Here is an 18,276-nt window from a genome sequence, read left to right as displayed (position 1 = left end):
CTCCACCCCGGCACGGACCCCCCATCCCCGTCCCCGGCACGGGCCCCCCCAACCTCCACACCGGCATGGACACCCCCCCATCCACCTCCCCGGCACGGACCCCCCATCCCCCTCCCCGGCACGGACCCCCCCAACCTCCACCCCGGCACGGACCCCCCATCCCCCTCCCCGGCACGGACCCCCCCCAACCTCCACCCCGGCACGGACCCCCATCCCCCTCCCCGGCACGGACCCCCCCCAACCTCCACCCCGGCACGGACCCCAACCTCCTCCCCGGCACGGACCCCCATCCCCCTCCCCGGCACGGACCCCCCCATCCCCCTCCCCGGCACGGACCCCCCCAACCTCCACCCCCGCACGGACCTCCCCCCCAACCTCCACCGCGGCACGGACCCCAACCTCCTCCCCGGCATGGACCCCCCATCCCCCTCCCCGGCATGGACCCCCCATCCCCCTCCCCGGCACGGACCCCCCATCCCCCTCCCCGGCACGGACCCCCCTCCCGGCACTCCCCCGGAGCCCAGCCCACTCTAACCACCCCCTCCCCCCACCACCGCTGCACACACACACACACAACCCGAGACACACCTCTCCTCACACATTCAGACTGCGGCCACGCCATCGCCTGCCCAGAGCCAACCCCCCAGGCCGTCACTCACCTCCACGCTGGTCGGCGTGAACCTGGAGCACAGGATCACGCCGATGAAAATGAGGTTTAATTTACGTCGACGTGAACGGTCATCACGTCGACGGGACTTCGGCCCATCCGGAAGGGAGAATATCGGCAGGCCGAAAATCGGCTGCCTTGCGCAGACCCGTGCCATTCTCCGACGGCAGCGGCGACAATAACGCCCCGCCGACTTTTCTCCCTTCGGAGACTTCGGCAACCGGCGGGGGCGGGATTCACGGCGGCCAACGGCCATTCTCCGACCCGCTAGGGGGTCGGAGAATGACGCCCCTGGTAACCAGCAAACCGCCACAAATAGCAAGTGATAATGACTAGATACTCTGTTGTGATGTTGTACGAGGGATAAATATTGGCCACGACACCGCGGATAATTTTCTTCAAAGTTATGCCACGGGATCTTTGAGTTCAATCCAAGCGGACATATGTGGCCTCTGTTTGACGGGTGCCATCTAAAGGATGGATGCACCAGCAGTGCTCCCTCAGCACTACACTGAAGCGTTAGTCCTGACTTCTGTGTTCAGGCGCTGGAGTGGGCCTTGAGCCTAGAACGCTGCAATTCAAAGTTGAGTCTTCTGCCCACTGAGCCACAACAGGGCCGAAATGACAGAACTGGAAAATACTGGAGATGAGCAGCTGGTAAGCATGAGCAAAGAAAGTAGGTGACCCAGAGGTAAGAAAATATTGCAAGAAAAAACGAGAGGAGTGATTAAATGACGTATGTGCAATGCTACATGCAAAAAAAGGTTTAATAGATTTAGACTTGAGCCTGTGCCCATTTCCTTTTGGACATTCTCTAAAATCAACAGTTCTGACTCAGTAGGAGTCAAAGGTTCTTCTCAGCAGAGTTATTAATCAAAATTTGACACTGAGCCAATGGGACAGATGACTATAACCTTGGTCAAAGAGGTGGGCTTTAGCATTCGGCGGAAGGTGAAGCATATCACCCCCTGTTGATCCATCTATTGTCCAAGGGTATTATCATTATTATTTCCTTGTGCCTTTAGAAAAGTAATTGCTTTTCCTGTTTGAACATGATTCATTGCCAATTGGGTCTGGTGATGATTCCGAAGGAAAACAAATAAAAAGCTTTCTTGATTCTGAACCATGTGATATTTGAGAAAGGGTGGGACTATTTCTCAGAAGCAGAACTGAAAGTTTGAAAAAACCAGATGAACAATGAGCAGTAAAAGAGCAAGTGGGAGCGAGATGGGGGATCTCACACAGGAACTAACCTGTCCCATCTGTCTGGAGATATTCACCCACCCGGTGTCTCTGGAATGTGGACATCACTTCTGCAGCTCCTGCATCTCGGAGAGTTGGCAGAAGGTCCCGGGAGGTGTTTCCTGCCCCCAGTGTCGCCAGGTCTTCAACCAGAGGAACGTCAGGCCCGCTCGGACCCTGAGTAACATCGTGGAGAAGTTCAGAGAGCTGAAGGTGAAGGTTACACAGCCAGAGAATGAGTTTTACTGCCAGGAACACGAGGAGAAGTTGAAAATGTTCTGTAAAGAAGAGCAAGAAGCGATCTGTGTCGACTGCTGGACTTCAGAGCATCAAACTCACAATGTGATTACTTTAAAAGAGGCTGCCCAGATATACAAGGTACTGGGCCAATGCGCTATTGGCACAGATAGTGGAGCTGCAATGGATGGTGGGAGTGGGGGAAGAAGGTGACATGCAGTTGTGGGTGTTTAAACAGAATGGGTAGGATGAAGAAAGAGTGAGGAAATAAAAAGAGGGGTAGGAAAGGGGTTAAAGGACACAGAGTAAAGGAGGAAGGAAGAAAGCAAGGGGAAAGAAAGAGGAGGATAGACGAGGAAAAATTGGCATGAAGAGAACAAACAAGTAGTGGAGAAGAGGGGAGAAGATGAGAGAAGGATATGATTAGAGTTTACAAATTATTAAGAGGAACAAATAGGGTAGATTGTATGAGATGATTTATGTTTGGTGTGGCTTCCAGGACTGCGAGTGGGAGGGAGGGGGGCAGGGAGAGAGGGGATGGGGGGGGGGGGGGGGGGGGGAAATAGTTTAAAAGTGAAAGCCAAATCTTTCAGGAGTGAAACTAGGAAACACAAAAGGTGATGGAAGTTTGGAATTCTGCGAATGGCAATTTGTGCTCCATCAATTGTGTGGACAGTGGGGTGCCTGGGGGAAAATCCAGAGTACTTGTGATAGGAGGGAACTGGCACAGTCAGACTCTCACCAAATTCTGTCCCCCGCACGCCTCCCCCCCTCACACGCCTGCTATTGAACCAGCTGACGAGGGGCATGGGGGAATTCTGCCCTGAGAGAATTTTGTCAACCAAAGGTATTGAGGGTTATGGCACAAAGGAGGGTGTCAAAGTCATCTCATTGAGTGGTAGAATATACTGAAGGGGCAGAATGGCCTGTTCCTGTTCCTATTACCTTAGGATATCCAGTACCTAGCCACACTTATGGGGCATTCAATTCTCTTGTTTTGCACGTAGACTAGCCCAATGTCAATTTATATATGAAGTATCTAGCTATGTACATAGGGGGCAGGATTCTCCATTAGCCAATGCCGAATTCGGGAAAGGCAATTGGGCGGAGAATTGGTTCTGGCGCCAAAATTGTGACAGGTGCTGATTTGACGCCAAATTGCAATGCCCCAGCACCTTGATAGCGGTGTCAATGCATTCCGGAACGCACGTACAATAGAGACCATTTGCATATCATTAGCGGGCCCGACCCAGTATTCTCCGGGTCCTCCGCTTATGATGGGCTGATTTCCCGACGGCGCGGTTCACTTGTGGTTTTAAAAATCGGTGTGGCTGCGACTGAGGGAGAGAGTGGGGGTATGGAAAGTGTCCAACATCACCATAGTTTGTTGATGGTGTGCAGCCTTGTAAATGGAGTATCCCAGTTGCTATCCTTGAATATAGGACATCTCTGTGTCTCGCCTTTTATATAGAGCACCACAGTCTCTAGCTATGTATATGGGGTATTTCAATGCCTACCAATGTATATGGGATTTCTCTGTCTCTAACCATGTATTTGGGATAGTCTAATGCCCAGCTATGTATATGAGTTGGTGTCTAGCTTTGTATAAGAAGTACCACAGCCTCTAGCTACATAAATCTAATTTTCTAGTATCAAGTTATGTAAATAAGGCATCTCCATGTCGAGCTCCATACATGGGGTGTCCCTGTGACTATGTTTTTGTGGTATCGCAGTATCTTAGTTATACATGTGTCTCTGCTGCTCCTGACTATCCAAGGGGTATCAATGGTTCCTGAAGGAGATGGTTTGGGTGGCAACCCAAAGTACACTGCATTGACTGTCACACCATTGACTGATTCGGTGATACATTAATGACAGTCAGGTTATCACATTTACTGGAACTCTCGTTCATTTGCACAACTTAAATTTGTTGAATGTTTCAGGGAAAGTTAGAAACATCTTTGGATTTGTTGGAAAGCCAAATGAAGGAACTGACTGAATACAAAATGAAAGAAGAGGCAAAGATGGAAGAACTAAAGGTAAAACCCGATTCCATTGTGACTAATTTAAAACAAAATTCTCGGGATATGGTAAGGCTGGGATTTATTGTCCAACTTCAGTCGTCCTTGAGAGGTTGTTGAAGATTTTCCTTGAAGCTGTAGTCCACAGCGTTAAAGGGGTTAACGGGTAAAATATTGCTGGAAATCTGAAAGATAAACAGCAATTGTTGGAATGACTGAGAGTCTGGCAGGCTCCAGGGAGAGAGAGGCAGTGTTAATCTTTTAGGTTTGTGAGTATTAGAACTGGAAAAGATTAACAATGTTAATGGTTTTAGGCAAGTACAGGGAAGAGAGCAAAACATCAAAAGGGAAGCTCTGCGATAGAGTGGAAGGCAGGAGTGATTTAAATGATGAAGCAGATGATTGCTGGATGATAAAAGAGGGTGCTAAGGGGACCATGTATTGAAGCAAAAGGTGTGTCTGGAGGAGCTGTGAGTGTAGCCACACCACACTCACAGCAGTGCTTTGAGAGGCCGCCTCCCCACCACCTTCTCAGGGGCAATTAGGGATGGGCAATAAATGGTAGCCCAGCCAGCGTCACCCACACCCCATGAAAGAATAATTAAAAATAGCAACAGCTGAGTTATCTGCTGTGGAAAAATGGGACCAGTGGTTCCAGCTGAAATTGTTGACCTGAGTGTGAAGTCCGGAGGCTGTCGGTGACTAATAGAAAGGTGAGGTACTGTTCCACTTCTGTTGAGCTACATTAGACAAATGAATATTGTAAATGTTAACTGCAATCATACCCGTAGTGAGTAGCATACAGTATTGGAAGAAACAAATTTGGTTTATACCTCAGGTAATGTCAACTTTGAATGGTCATGTCACATATTTTATGAATAAAGATTATTTCTGGATAAACTAATAGGAGGCTGAGGAGAGTGAGGCCAGAGAGGGATGGAGCGGGGAATTAAAATATCGAGGTGACTGGAAGGTCACGCCTGCAGACTAAAGCCAGGCATGGGTTTCTCAGCAACGCGCTGTTCGCTAGGGCAGGATTCTATACTCCTGCCGCTTGTCAATGGGATTTCTCATTAAAGCCACCCAACGCCTCTGGGTAACCTGCTGGCAGGGGTGCAGTACACTGCTGGCGGAAAGGAGAATCGCAACGACGGGAGAATTTTGGTCTCGGTCTACCGTTTTGGATACGGTTGGGGCAGGTTGTTTCTCAGGGCGAAGATATCAGCAGTAGCCAGGCCTGTGGCACCTGTTTCTGCTGTAGAGCAGGGTCGGGTGGAGTCCAAGCGAGTGATAGTAGTCAGCGACTCAATGCTCAGGGGCACAGACAGGTGTTTATGTGGCTGCAAATGGGACTCGCGGATGGTGTGTTGCCTCCCTGGTGCCAGGGTCCTGGATATCTCTAAACGGCTCCAGGGCATCCTGAAACAGGAGGGTAAACAGACAGATGTTATTGTCCATATTGGTACGAATGACATAGGCATGAAGAGGGTCGAGGTCCTGCAAAGACAATTCAGGGAGTTAGATCAAGACCTTAAAAAGCAGGACCTCTAAGGTCCTAGTAATCTCAGGTTTACGCCCCATGCCACGTGCTCCTGAGGCTTTGAACAGGGAGATAGTACAGTTGAACTTATGGCTAAAGAGCTGGTGCAGAAGGGAGGGATTTAGGTATATGGATCACTGGGATGTCTTCTGGGGAAGGTGGGACCTGTAACAAGAAGGACAGGTTGCCTGTGAACTGGAGGGGCACCAATATCCTGGGTGGGATGTTTGCTCGTGCTGTTTGGGAGGGTTTAAAACCTGTGTGGCAAGGGGGAGGGAACCAGAACAGCAGGCCAGTAAGTGTAGTGACTGGAGAAAAAAGGGAGACTGAGATAAACATAGCGCAGAGTAAGAGCAGACAGAGGAAGTCCGCAGGGCTCAGTGGGACTGTAAGTCTGGAGTGCATTTGCTTCAATGGAAAAAGTATAACAGGTAAAACAGATGAACTGAGAGTCTGGATTATGGGATGGAACTATGATGTAATTGCCAGTACAGAGACATGGTTAAAGGATGGACAGGACCAGCAGCTTAACATCTCAAGATATCGCTGTTTTAGATGGACAGGTGGGGAAACACGAGGTGGGGTAATTGCATTGCTGATTAGGGAGCAGGTCACTGCTGTGCTGAGGGAGGACACATTGGATAGTTCTTGTAGTGAGGCATTATGGGTGGAGCTCAGGAATAAGAAGGGTGAAATCTCAATGTTGGCCTCCCAACAGCCCACAGTAGACTGAGGAGCAGTTGTTAGTCAGATACTGAAAAGATGTGAAAAAAGCAGGGTAGTTACATAGGCCGATTTTAACTTCCCCTATATTGACTGGGAATCCCTTACAGCCAGGGGCTTGGATGGAAAGCAATTTGTTAGGGCTTTTTGGTACAGTATGTTGACAATCCAACCAGGAAGAGGACCATACCAGACTTGGTATTGGGGAACGAGCCACGCCAGGTGATTGATGTTTCAGTGGGGGAGCATTTTGGGCTGAGCGACCATAATTCCATAAGATTTCGAGTCACCATGGATAGGGACAATTGGGCAGCATGGTAGCATTGTGGATAGCAAAATTGCTTCACAGCTCCAGGGTCCCAGGTTCGATTCCGGCTTGGGTCACTGTCTGTGCGGATTCTACATATCCTCCCTGTGTGTGCGTGGGTTTCCTCCGGGTGCTCCGGCTTCCTCCCACAGTCCAAAGATGTGCAGGTTAGGTGGATTGGCCATGATAAATTGCCCTTAGTGTCCAAAAAATTGCCCTTAGTGTTGGGTGGGGTTACTGGGTTATGGGGATAGGGTGGAGGTGTTGACTTTGGGTAGGGTGCTCTTTCCAAGAGCCGGTGCAGACTCGATGGGCCGAATGGCCTCCTTCTGCACTGTAAATTCTTTGAGGACAAGAGTGGCCCGCAGGTGAGGGTGATTAATTGGTGAGGGCCAATTACATCCAAATTAGACAGGAACTGGGGAATGTGGATTGCGAGCAGCTATTTGGGGGCAAATCCACATCTGACATGTGGGAGGCTTTTAAAGGCCAGTGGGTGAGACCCACGCAGACACGGGGAGAATGTGCAAACTCCACACAGAGAGTGACCCGGGGCTGGGATCGAACCTGGGTCCTCAGGGTCGTGAGGCAGCAGTGCTAATCACTGCACCACATGCCGCCAGCAAATACTTTAAAAGTATATCTACTGTTGTCATGTCAGAAACACAGCTGTCCATTTGCACACAGCAAGCTCCCACAGCAATGCGGTAACGACCAGATTGTCTCTTTTAGTGATGCTGGTTGAGGGATAAAATTGGCCAGGACACCACTCTTCAACTCTTTTTGGAAGTAGTTCTGGGCGATCTTTGACCTCCATTTTAGAAGGCAGACATTCAAAAGATGGCACCTCTGGCTGTGCAGAATCCTAAATTACTCCACTGGGGTCATCAACTTTGATTTGATTGTGGGACTCAATGGCACAGCCCTTCTGCCATAGAGACAAGAGCACCGACCCATTGAGTCACGGTTCCAAAAAGGTATCAGCCCCCAATTTTCTCTGGGGAGATAAGATCTGAAGGGGTGAAAAGCGGTCACTCACCCTCTATTGGAACCTCTGTCTCTGTCCCACATTCCAGGGCCAGCCAGGTGATTAGCAGGCCAGCTAGGGCTTAGGAAACTGTTGTGTGGCTAGGGTGCATTGTAAGACATCAGTGTGAAGAACCCAATTAAATCTAAATCTATGCCCCTCGTTATTGGCCCCTCAACTGAGGCGGAAATGTTCTTCCTACCTATCCTGCCTATGTCCCTCATAATATTGTACGGCTTGACCAGGTCCTCCCTCAGCCTTCTCTGCTCTAAGGAGAACAACGCCAGCTTAGCTGAAAGGCTCCAGCCTAGCATACATCCTGGTCAATCTCCTCTGCACCCTTTTGATAGTGCTAGTGGTTAGGATCTGGAATTCACTGCCTGAGAGTACGGTGGAAGTTGGTTCAATTGTGGCTTTCGAAAGGGAAATGGATAACCACCCAAAGGGATGACATTTTCAGGGGAACAGATACGGGCATGGGACAAGGTGTTAGTGAGGCCACACCTGGAGTATTGTGTTCAGTTTTGGTCTCCTTACTTGAGAAAGGACGTACTGGCGCTGGAGGGTGTGCAGGGGAGATTCACTAGGTTAATCCCAGAGCTGAAGGGGTTGGATTACGAGGAGAGGTTGAGTAGACTGGGACCGTGCTCGTTGGAATTTAGAAGGATGAGGGGGGGATCTCATAGATACATATAAGATTATGAAGGGAATAGATAGGATAGATGCGGGCAGGTTGTTTCCACTGGCGGGTGAAAGCAGAACTAGGGGGCATAGCCTCAAAATAAGGGGAAGTAGATTTAGGACTGAGTTTAGGAGGAACTTCTTCATCCAAAGGGTTGTGAATCTATGGAATTCCTTGCCCAGTGAAGCAGTTGAGGCTCCTTCATTAAATGTTTTTAAGATAAAGATAGATAGTTTTTGAATAATAAAGGGATTAAGGGTTATGGTGTTCGGGCCGGAAAGTGGAGCTGAATCCACAAAAGATCAGCCATGATCTCATTGAGTAGCGGAGAAGGCTCGAGGGGCCAGATGGCCTACTCCTGCTCCTAGTTCTTATGTTCTTATGTTCTAAGTCACTCTTGTCGCGAGCTCGGCCGAATGCTCTCTTTCTGTAACCATTCTTGATTTGGTGATTCTACAGAACATTCTGGTGTCCCTTGCAGTCCCACATGCCCGGAGCCGCAACACAAGTGAATTAACTAATAATTCCTATTAACATCCCCCAAATCTTTGGCCCTAGGTTGCCCAGCAATTACAGTCACCAGGTTTGTAGTTTGAAACAACTACTGTTTATTTTTTCTTTAATTTTAAAATTCATTTTTACAGGATGTGGGTGACACTAGTTAGGCCAGAATTTTCCTGCCATGTTATTAGTATGAATGTCCCAACGTCCTTTTGCTGCAGATACAAGCGGTGCTGATGGCGGACTCAATCAGAGACGAATTTGAGAAGATGCACAAGTTCCTAAACGAACGAGAAGAAGCCATGAGAAACCAACTGAGGCAAGATGAAGAAAATGTATCAAAGAGATTGGAGGGAAACGTCACAGCAATTATGGGGGAGCTTTCAGCTATTGAGCGAAAAATCTCGGAGCTACAGGCTCGTCTAAAGATGACGGAGGCTGTAGAGATACTCAAGGTGGTAATGAATATCGAAAATACAGGTTTGCTTGATTCAGCGATTGTGCTCATTTTGACATTAATTCCTGTCTGTTTTTTTTTCCTCTTTTTAGGGTATTAAGGACCTCCTCACCAGGTATGTTCCATCTCAATCTGTGTGCTAACCCTGTGCTATTGGGGTGAATTCGCCGCGTCCCCACCACGTGTTTCTCAGTGGCGTGTCATCACTGGTGGCGGGATTTTCCATTCCTGCCGCTGGCCGATGGGATTTCCAATCGTACGCACCAGCGTGTGGGGGTGCGCTGCCGGCGGAACGTAGAATGCACCCCATTGTTTATTGTTTATGTTGCTCACACACATGTGATCTCTTTTCCCAGTTGTGATGTGCAGGCCCAGCTACCAGGACCTCTTGTTGAGCTGACCATGGAAGTGTTCGGTCAGCCCTTCCAATTTTTCAGAGTGTGGAAGGAGATGAGGCAAATAATTGCGCCAGGTAAGACTCAGAGTCCCCACTTCTTCCATTCCCTCCAATTGGCTCCGTAACCAGTGGTGACAATCGGGTTGAATATTAAATATTCAAACTTCCATTGCCTTCAGCAGGAAGGATAATTGGATGGTTTGTACAATGGGCGGCACGGTGGCACAGTGGTTAGCACGGCTGCCTCACAGCGCCAGGGACCCGGGTTCAATTCTGACCTCGGGTCACTGTCTGTGCGGAGTTTGCACTTTCTCCCCGTGTCTGCGTGGGTTTCCTCCGGGTGCTCCGGTTTCCTCCCACAGTCCAAAGATGTGCAGGTTAGGTGGATTGGCCATGATAAATTGCCCAAAACATTAGGTGGGGTTACGGGGATAGGAGCAGGTGATTAGGCCTAGGTAGGGTGCTCTATTGCCAGCAGGGGCCGGCGCAGACTCGATGGGTCAAATGGCCTCCTTCTGCACTCGGATTTATGCCCTGGGCGGTGAGGTAGAAATTGGCTCCATGTACTTTCCCTTGTGTAGTAGCTGTTTTTCCATTTAATAGGAACTATTTGGAGAAATAACTTTCTGCACTACGACTTGCCAATGTCATGTGACCTCTGATGCATTGTGGATAACGGCTTGGGGACAGAAGCCATTTGTTAAAAAAGTATTTTTATTCAACAAATTTTTAACATTTTCACAATATAAAAACAACCTCAAACAAACAGACCCCCCCCCCCCCCTCCAAATCCCCAACAGTCAACAGTAACCAACTCCCGAAAGTGCATGATGAACAAACTTCAACAATTGTAGAACCCCTCATTCACCCTCCTCAGCTCAAACTTCACCTTTTCCTCAGCTTCACCTGATCCTTCACCCTCAAATGGGTCTCCTGCAGCATCACCACATTGGCCGTTAAGCCCTTCAAATGTGTAAAATCTCTTGGTTTCTTCACTGGTCCCCCTAGTCCCCTTCACGTTCCATTTCACTATTCTGACCGGGATCAATCACCTCCCTGCACCCACTCCCCCGCCCCTCCTATCTGCCATCATCATAACCCGGGGCCCTGCTCCTCTGGCCCGACCTGCCCCTTCCTTTTGTTACCATCAAACCCCTCCCAAAATCCCCCCATTCTCTAGCAGTATCAATCCCTTCCCCCCACCTTTCACATCTTCCAGGCCCAGGTTCCAACAGGCATGGCACTTCCCCCCCACCACACTCCCATTCACTAGCCAACCTTCACTTACTAGTGCGGAGGCCCCTGCCCAAGCCTCCCTTCTCACGTTTTTCTCCACGATAACCCAACCCCGAAAAAGCAGTGCAAAACCACGGCCCCAGAAACTGAACGTAAACCCAAAGCACTTGTAACCAATTATATACAAAGGTAAATTACACTCCCTCTTTCCAAAAACACAAAAACTGAACAACCCCTTCATCAAATGCAAAACGAGAAATCGAAAAAAAGAGCGATAAAGACAAAGCACAGTCCCCATCCCTCAACCCAAGACCCAGGCCCAGTCCTATCTTTCATTTCAGTCCCAATCCTTCGGCCTTCATGAGCGCATCCGCCGCCTCCACTGTCTCCAAATAGAAATTCCTCGAGTTGTTCGTCACTCTCAACTTTACAGGGTAAACCACTCAAACCTCATGCCGTTGCTATACAGTGCCGCCTTCACCTGCCTGAAGACCTCCCGCCTTCTTGCCAGCTCTGCCGTCAAGGTCTGGTATATTTATTTACCAACACCTTTCCACCTCACCTCTTACATCGTCTTCCCCCAACTCAGGGCTGTCTCCTTCACATGGAACTTATGAAAGCAGATTATGACTGCCCTTGGTGGCTCATTTGCTTTCCGGTTCGGCCTGAGTTGCCGATGTACCATGTCCAACTCACATCAGGAGGGATCTTCCCCCTCCCCAACAGCTCTGCCAGCATCTTTGCAAAGTACTCAGTCCTCCTTGGCCCTTCCACTCCCTCCGGCTGGCCCACGATTCCGTAGATTTTGCCGCCTTGACCTGTTCTCCAGGTCTCCCACCTTAGCTCTGAGCCCTTTGATGGCCTCAGCCATCCTCCACAGCTCCTTACCCATCGAGGTGACCTGATCACTCTGCTGCGACAGAGCTTCCTCCACCCCCTTCAGCCTCTCCCTTTGCTCCCTAACCTCGACCGACATCTTCACCACCGCCGCCTTTACCGGAGCAATCGTCTCCTCCACCCACTCTTTCATCGCGGCTATCATCTCTCTCCGCAACACCTCCATGTTCTTGGAACAGCCTCTCAAACTCCCCCGACATCATCTCAGTCAGAGTTTCCACTGTGAGGGGAGCGGCCCCACCCAGCGACCCAATCTCCGCCATCTTTCTTCCAGCTGGACTTACCAACTCACTCGACGGCGGACTCTCGCTTGCCCCCTTCTTTCCAGTGGCCTTCTCCTGGGTCTGTGACATTTCATCCCTTCCTTGAACCTTTCCACACCAGCTCATTTCAAAAACTGCTCCTGAAACCGGGCATGAAAGTCCAAAAACCAGAGCCTCGAGCAGGAGCCCCCTGATGTGAGACCTTCACCTACATGCTGCCACCAGAAGTCCGCCAGATGCGATTTTATCATGTTTTCTCTTTTTGTGAAAAGGGGGGTTTGGAGAAACTGTGTGCTTTTCATGTGACCTCTTGGGCCCAATTCTTCCCCCAAAATTCTCAATTAATTTGTGGCAGGTTTTTCAGGGAGTTTGCCTCCCGGCTCTGCTGGCGAGTTCCCCACTGCTATTCAATGACACTTAGTCACTTTTTTGGGCCTTGGGGAGTTCTCACCGGTTTAGCCCACTCAGAATTTTTTTTAGCAGAGGTCCCTCCTTACCTGCCCTGCACTCTCCCACCTATTAAACCCCACCTCCACCCTCATTATATGTGTACGCCCCCCCCCCCCCACCCCAACCCCTGGCACTGAAACCCTGGCACCCAGACAGTGCTACTGTTGGCTTGGCAGTGCCACCTGGGCACCTTGGCAGTGCCAGCTGAGCAGTGCCAAGGTGCTAATATTCCAGGGGGAGGGCCAGGGAGCCACCCTGTCACCCTGGGGTCTCCGGTGGCCCGGGAGACCCCCGTGTGCTGATACGCCTGGTCCATTTTGTGTGGACCAGCACTGATCGGCACCCGGCTGCAGCCTCCCTGGGGAGGCTGGCGAATCGCGGGAGGCTGCTGCATCTCGCTCAGGTAGGTCGTAAGTAGGTTTACGACCTAGTTCCATGAGCATCATTCGGTCATGCCCATTTGGGGCGGGGACCCGACTCCAATGTCTCGCAGGGCGTCGGAGAATCTCGCGAGGTGCAGAGGCTGTCAGGAGGCTCGCTGGAGGACTTTCTCGGCACCCTCCGGCCACGTTACGCTCAAGCGAGAGCCCAACTTGGCTGGAGATTCGCGCCCATATAAGGCTTTGTTGACAATTGTTTGAGGGGAAAAAGCCATTTTACCACCACATGGAAGATGTTCAGTAATAAATATGTAAGTAGGTTCCCACTGCTCAGGTAATGTTCTTGGATGTACATTATCTACAGACATTGATATCTGGATCAGGCCAAATAGAAGTCAAATAAGTTTGTTAGAACAGTGATCCATGTTTCTTTTCTTTATGGGCTGTACACGTTCAAATCTTGTCTACGTTAGAACCTTGCACAGGTCTGCATCATTTAAAAATTCCATTCATTTACTCATCTTAAGTTGCTGAGACTAACAGATCTTTGTGCATCTGTTTTGGATTCATCTGACCCGTGAGACCACGGCACCAAGAATAGCCATTTTTCCAATTTACAAGGACCCCACATTTTAAAAGGATAAGCCAGTAAATGTGAAGTTTGAAAGAAAGCACCAACAACAGTGTCGCACTCTATCAATACTGCATTGCTGGGAAAATTAACCAAGACTTTACGAACAAGTCTCCAGAGTAGAACTTACACCCATGACTTTCTGGTCTGGAGGTGGCAGTACTGCCAACTGTGCCAACCTAGCAGCCACATCTGCATGTGGGAGTGGAGAGGCTATGGTCCAAGAATGCACATATGAACATTCAGCCCCTCTTTGTAAGGAAGAGGTAAGATCAGTACCAACTGTACAGAGCTGACAATTGGAAGACATGCCATGTTATTTTGCTTTAATATGAATTATTACAAATGGGGAGATCCAACTCAAACATATTGCCACTTGCCTTTCACCATCACCTTAAATACTCATGAAAGGCAAGGGTGGTATGGTAAAGTTTGAGACTGAATTTACTGCAGGTTTTAATCTTTCATGAGCGAGTGAAATTGCACATGAGATTACTTAGCTCCATGGTTCACACATGGAAGAAATGATAGCTTTCCAGACACCCCATTTGCTTCTGCGCAGATGGAAGTGGTACTATTGACTCTTCAGTCCCATCCCCCCACGAGAAAGGACTTCACCACTGCCTAGAAAGTGCTTGAATACAACAGGCTGGGCTGGGATTGGGGAAGATGGTGATCCTACAGTTTCTGATCAACTTGGACTGTAGTGAGATATTTACTTTCAGTAAATTGCAGCAAATCTGTGCAGAATAAATAGGGCAGGAGGAATGGTGAGAAATCTCTTCAGAGGCCTCCATAGTTCTTGCAAGAGCACAGAGGCCATGGCTGGTATCACTGCCTCGTGTTTCACTCCTGATTCTCTTATTGTCGCAGCTTCATTTGTGTGTTCCCTTCCAGTTCCAGCATCTCTCACCCTGGACCCAGACACAGCAAACACTCAACTCATCATTTCGCAGGACCTGCTGGGTGTGAAACACAGCAGCAAACAGAACGACGAGGAGCAAGATCTTCCTGAAGCAGCGGAACGATTTAACGAATACTTGTACGTTTTGAGCTCGCAGAGTTTCGCATCAGGGAGACACTACTGGGAGGTGGATCTCAGAAACAAGATTCAGTGGGTCATAGGCGTCTGCCGAGAGTCTGCCAATAGGAAGGGAGACTTCCTGGTGGTGCCCACAGCAGGGTACTGGGTCCTCAGTTTGTTTAATGAGAACGATTACAGAGCGTCAAACTTGGAATATACCCGCATTCCTGTTGAAGTGAAGCCGTGGAAGCTGGGGGTTTACCTGGACTATGAGGCAGGGGAGGTGACATTTTACAATGCTGATAACATGTCTCACCTGTACACTTTCACTGACACATTCACTGAGAAACTCTATCCCATTTTTAGTCCTTGTAATAACCTGAGTGGCAAAAATGATGAACCACTCACACTACTCACTGGTTAACAGGTCTCTTGTTTTTCTGTCAGATAGATATATATAGATGGGTGGAATTGGCATCAGCCACCCATTGTATGCTTCATTCTAGGTGGATTAACCATGCTAAATGGCCCTTGGTGTCCAAAAAGGTTGGGTGGGGTTACTAGGATAGGGTGGAGTGTGGGCTTAGGCGGGGGGCTCTTTCCTAGGGCTAGTGCAGACTCGATGGGCCGAATGACCTCCTTCTGCACCTGTAAATTCTATGATTCTATAATTAGCTTCGATAGCGCTAAATGTCAGGGCTTGAATTTTCAAATTGAGGTGGGCAGGTTCATGAATTTGGTGCCACTAGCCATTGCGCAGGTTCATTACCACAATGCTGAGGCTGGGTCGGAGGGTAGGAAAACTAATTTATAGTACGTGATCTTGTTGCAGTGTTTACAATGATGAAAAGATGAGACAGAAACCTCTGTTTCTGATTGAAGGGTTAACAAAAGAATGTAACCTTTAAATTGGAGATAGGCGATTAAGAGCAAAATCAGGAGCACTTCACAAAAAACTGTGGAAATCTTTGATTTGATTTGATTTATTATTGTCACATGTATTAGTATACAGTGAAAAGTATTGTTGCTTGCATGCTGTACAAACAATACATACCGTACATAGGAAGGAAGGAGAGACTGCAGAATATAATGTTACAGTTATAGCAAGGTGTAGAGAAAAGATCAACTTAATACGAGGTAGGTCCATTCAAAAGTCTGATGGCAGTAGGGAAGAAGCTGTTCTTGAGTCGGTTGGTACGTGACCTCAAACTTTGGTATCTTTTTCCTGACCGAAGAAGGTGGAAGAGAGTATGTCCGGGGTGAGTGGGGTCCTTAATTATGCTGGCTGCCTTTCTGAGGCAGCGGGAATTATAGATAGAGTCAATGGATGGGAGGCTGGTTCCAGAAGTCTCTTTCAAAAAAATCTAGAACTCTCTTTCAAAACTCTGGATATTCCAGGACAGATTGAACTCTCTCCACTGAGATAGATTCTTGTTGGATCAGGATAAAAAGGGACATGGAGCAATTAATATGCTGCAATAATGTCTCGGCTGGACAGTGAGCAGGTCATTGTAGGTGTAGATCAGTCGGGTCTCTCAATCACTTAGCTGATTTTAGTTGGGGTGAAGGTGCTGGAAAACGGGTTTTGTCTCATTTTTGTTGCCAGCAAGGGTTGATGGGGTGAGGAGGTTAGGGAGGCTGGGGGTTTGGGAGTGGAGGCTGGTGTGTGGAAAGCAGCCAGAGTTCCAACTCTGAATGTTTAATGAAAAGTGTACACGTCCAGGCGGGGAGGTGAGGGCAGCTTGCTCACTGCTGACTCACACTCTGATCTGAAGCACAGAACACCAGCCAAGGGGCAGTCGATTAGTGAGAAGAAAACATATAAAAGACATAGAAAAGAACTTGCGTTTGTGCAGCACCTTTCTGCCCTCAGAATGTACTAACTCTTTTCACAGCCTATGAGGCGTTTCTGAAGTATATTGTGCCACTGTTTATATCGTGAGCAATCAGCACTAACCTGACTTCAAATGGTATAATTGTTGTAATGTAGTAAACTCAACAAGTAATTCAAAGTCATATATGTGTTTCACCTTAGTTATGCTTCAAAATGCATGAATAAAAATGGACTTGATGGCTCTTTTATTTTTATAACTCAAAAACATCATCAATTTGCCTGAATCTTTGAAATTTGTCATCCTGATGTTGGTATTAAACTGTCTGCCTGCCACACTGTGGTGGTATGTATTAGGGGTAATATGGTACCTGTGAAGCCAAGAGGCTATTGGCTGACAGGTCCCGGGTCCTGGTTGGATCTGCCGACTTCTGGCTCCGCCCTGAAGGCGGAGTATAAGAGCTCGAGTTCTCCCAGCAGCCGCATTCTGTAACTGAGCTGCTGGGGAACAAGTCTTGCATAATAAAGCCTCGATAGACTTCATCACTTCTCGACTTGTGTAAGTCATTGTGCGCTACAATTTATTAAGCAAGCTTAAAAGACTATGGAGCTCCGGATCGCCCCGGAGTGCCTGCGGATCAGCCCCCCCATGCAGCAAACTTCATGGCCATGTTTAAACACTGGCTAGCATGCTTCGAAGGCTACCTTCAAATGGCCCCCGGACGGACCACGGAAGAACAGAAAATGCAGGTCCTGCATTCCAGGGTAAGCCCGGAGATCTACACTATTGAAGACGCAGAGGATTTCCCAACGGCGCTCACGTTGCTGAAAGGCATCTGCATTCGGCCCACAAACCAGGTCTACGCACACCACCAACTCGCGACGAGACGGCAAATTCCTGGAGAATCGCTCGACGAATTCTACAGCGCGCTGCTGATTTTGGGACGAAACTGCAATTGCCCGTCGGTGAGCGCGATCGAGCACACGGATCTGCTAATCCGAGACGCATTCGTGGCAGGTATGAATTCTCCCCAAATTCGTCATAGACTTTTAGAAAAAGAGTCGCTAGGACTCCCAGAGGCACGTGCCCGGTTTGTAAAAGCTGCGGCTAAGAGGGCCATTACGCGGCAGTGCGCCGGTCCCGGGGGGTCGCTGCAATCCCCGGGGAAGAACGAGGACAGCAGATTCCAAACCCCCCCAATGATCCATGCGTGACCCGCGGGCGCCGCCATTTTGAGTCCTGGACAGCACCAGGGGAGGATGGGCGCCGCCATCTTGTGACCCCCCCCCGGCAACGTGCGATTCATGGGGGTGGCCATTTTGTCTACCCCTGACCATGTGCGATTCATGGGGGCGGCCATTTTGTCCACCCCTGACCGCGTGCGATCCATGGACGCCGCATTCTTGGCTGACAACAAAGGACCCCAGCATAGACGGCTCCACGGGGTCTGAAGAAAACGGCGTGACACTACTACCATGACTGGCTTCGGTGACTCTGGATCAATCATGGCCCCGGACGCTCCAAACGACGACAACAACGGTGCTGGTCAACGGATACGTGACGCCTTGCTTGATCGACTCCGGGAGCACGGAAAGTTTTATTCATCCAGATACGGTAAGACGCTGTTTTCTGTCCATTCATCCAAGCGCTCAAAAGAGTTCCCTAGCTCAGGATCCCATTCAGTAGAGATCAAAGGGTTCTGCATCGCGAACCTAACGGTGCAACGGAGAGAGTTTAAGAACTATAGGCTCTACGTCCTTCC

The 18,276-nt window shown here is 49.2% G+C and overlaps 1 protein-coding gene across 1 annotated transcript; it reads left to right on the top strand.

Annotated features, from left to right (window-relative positions):
* Nucleotides 1-1,864: 1,864 nt before the first annotated feature.
* LOC140390323 (zinc-binding protein A33-like) lies at nucleotides 1,865-17,059 on the top strand. The gene is made up of 6 exons (XM_072475384.1): nucleotides 1,865-2,287; nucleotides 4,090-4,185; nucleotides 9,169-9,402; nucleotides 9,497-9,519; nucleotides 9,761-9,876; nucleotides 14,556-17,059. Exons 1-6 carry the CDS (start codon nucleotides 1,865-1,867, stop codon nucleotides 15,104-15,106), a joined length of 1,443 nt encoding a protein of 480 aa, XP_072331485.1. The 3' UTR covers nucleotides 15,107-17,059.
* The last annotated feature ends 1,217 nt before the right edge of the window (nucleotides 17,060-18,276 follow it).

This window comes from Scyliorhinus torazame, chromosome 14, assembly GCF_047496885.1.
Source record: "Scyliorhinus torazame isolate Kashiwa2021f chromosome 14, sScyTor2.1, whole genome shotgun sequence".
Lineage (NCBI taxonomy): Eukaryota > Metazoa > Chordata > Chondrichthyes > Carcharhiniformes > Scyliorhinidae > Scyliorhinus > Scyliorhinus torazame.
Note: the sequence above shows the minus strand (reverse complement) of the source record. Positions and strands in the feature narration are given on the sequence as shown.

What these genes read in the sequence shown, in the direction of transcription:
- LOC140390323 (XM_072475384.1), top strand. Translation starts at nt 1,865, where the DNA reads ATGAGCAGTAAAAGAGCAAGTGGGAGCGAGATGGGGGATCTCACACAG. An exon ending in CAAAGATGGAAGAACTAAAG is followed by an intron (nt 4,186 to 9,168) that starts GTAAAACCCGAT and finishes CTTTTGCTGCAG; the next exon opens with ATACAAGCGGTGCTGATGGC. An exon ending in AGGCTGTAGAGATACTCAAG is followed by an intron (nt 9,403 to 9,496) that starts GTGGTAATGAAT and finishes TCCTCTTTTTAG; the next exon opens with GGTATTAAGGACCTCCTCAC.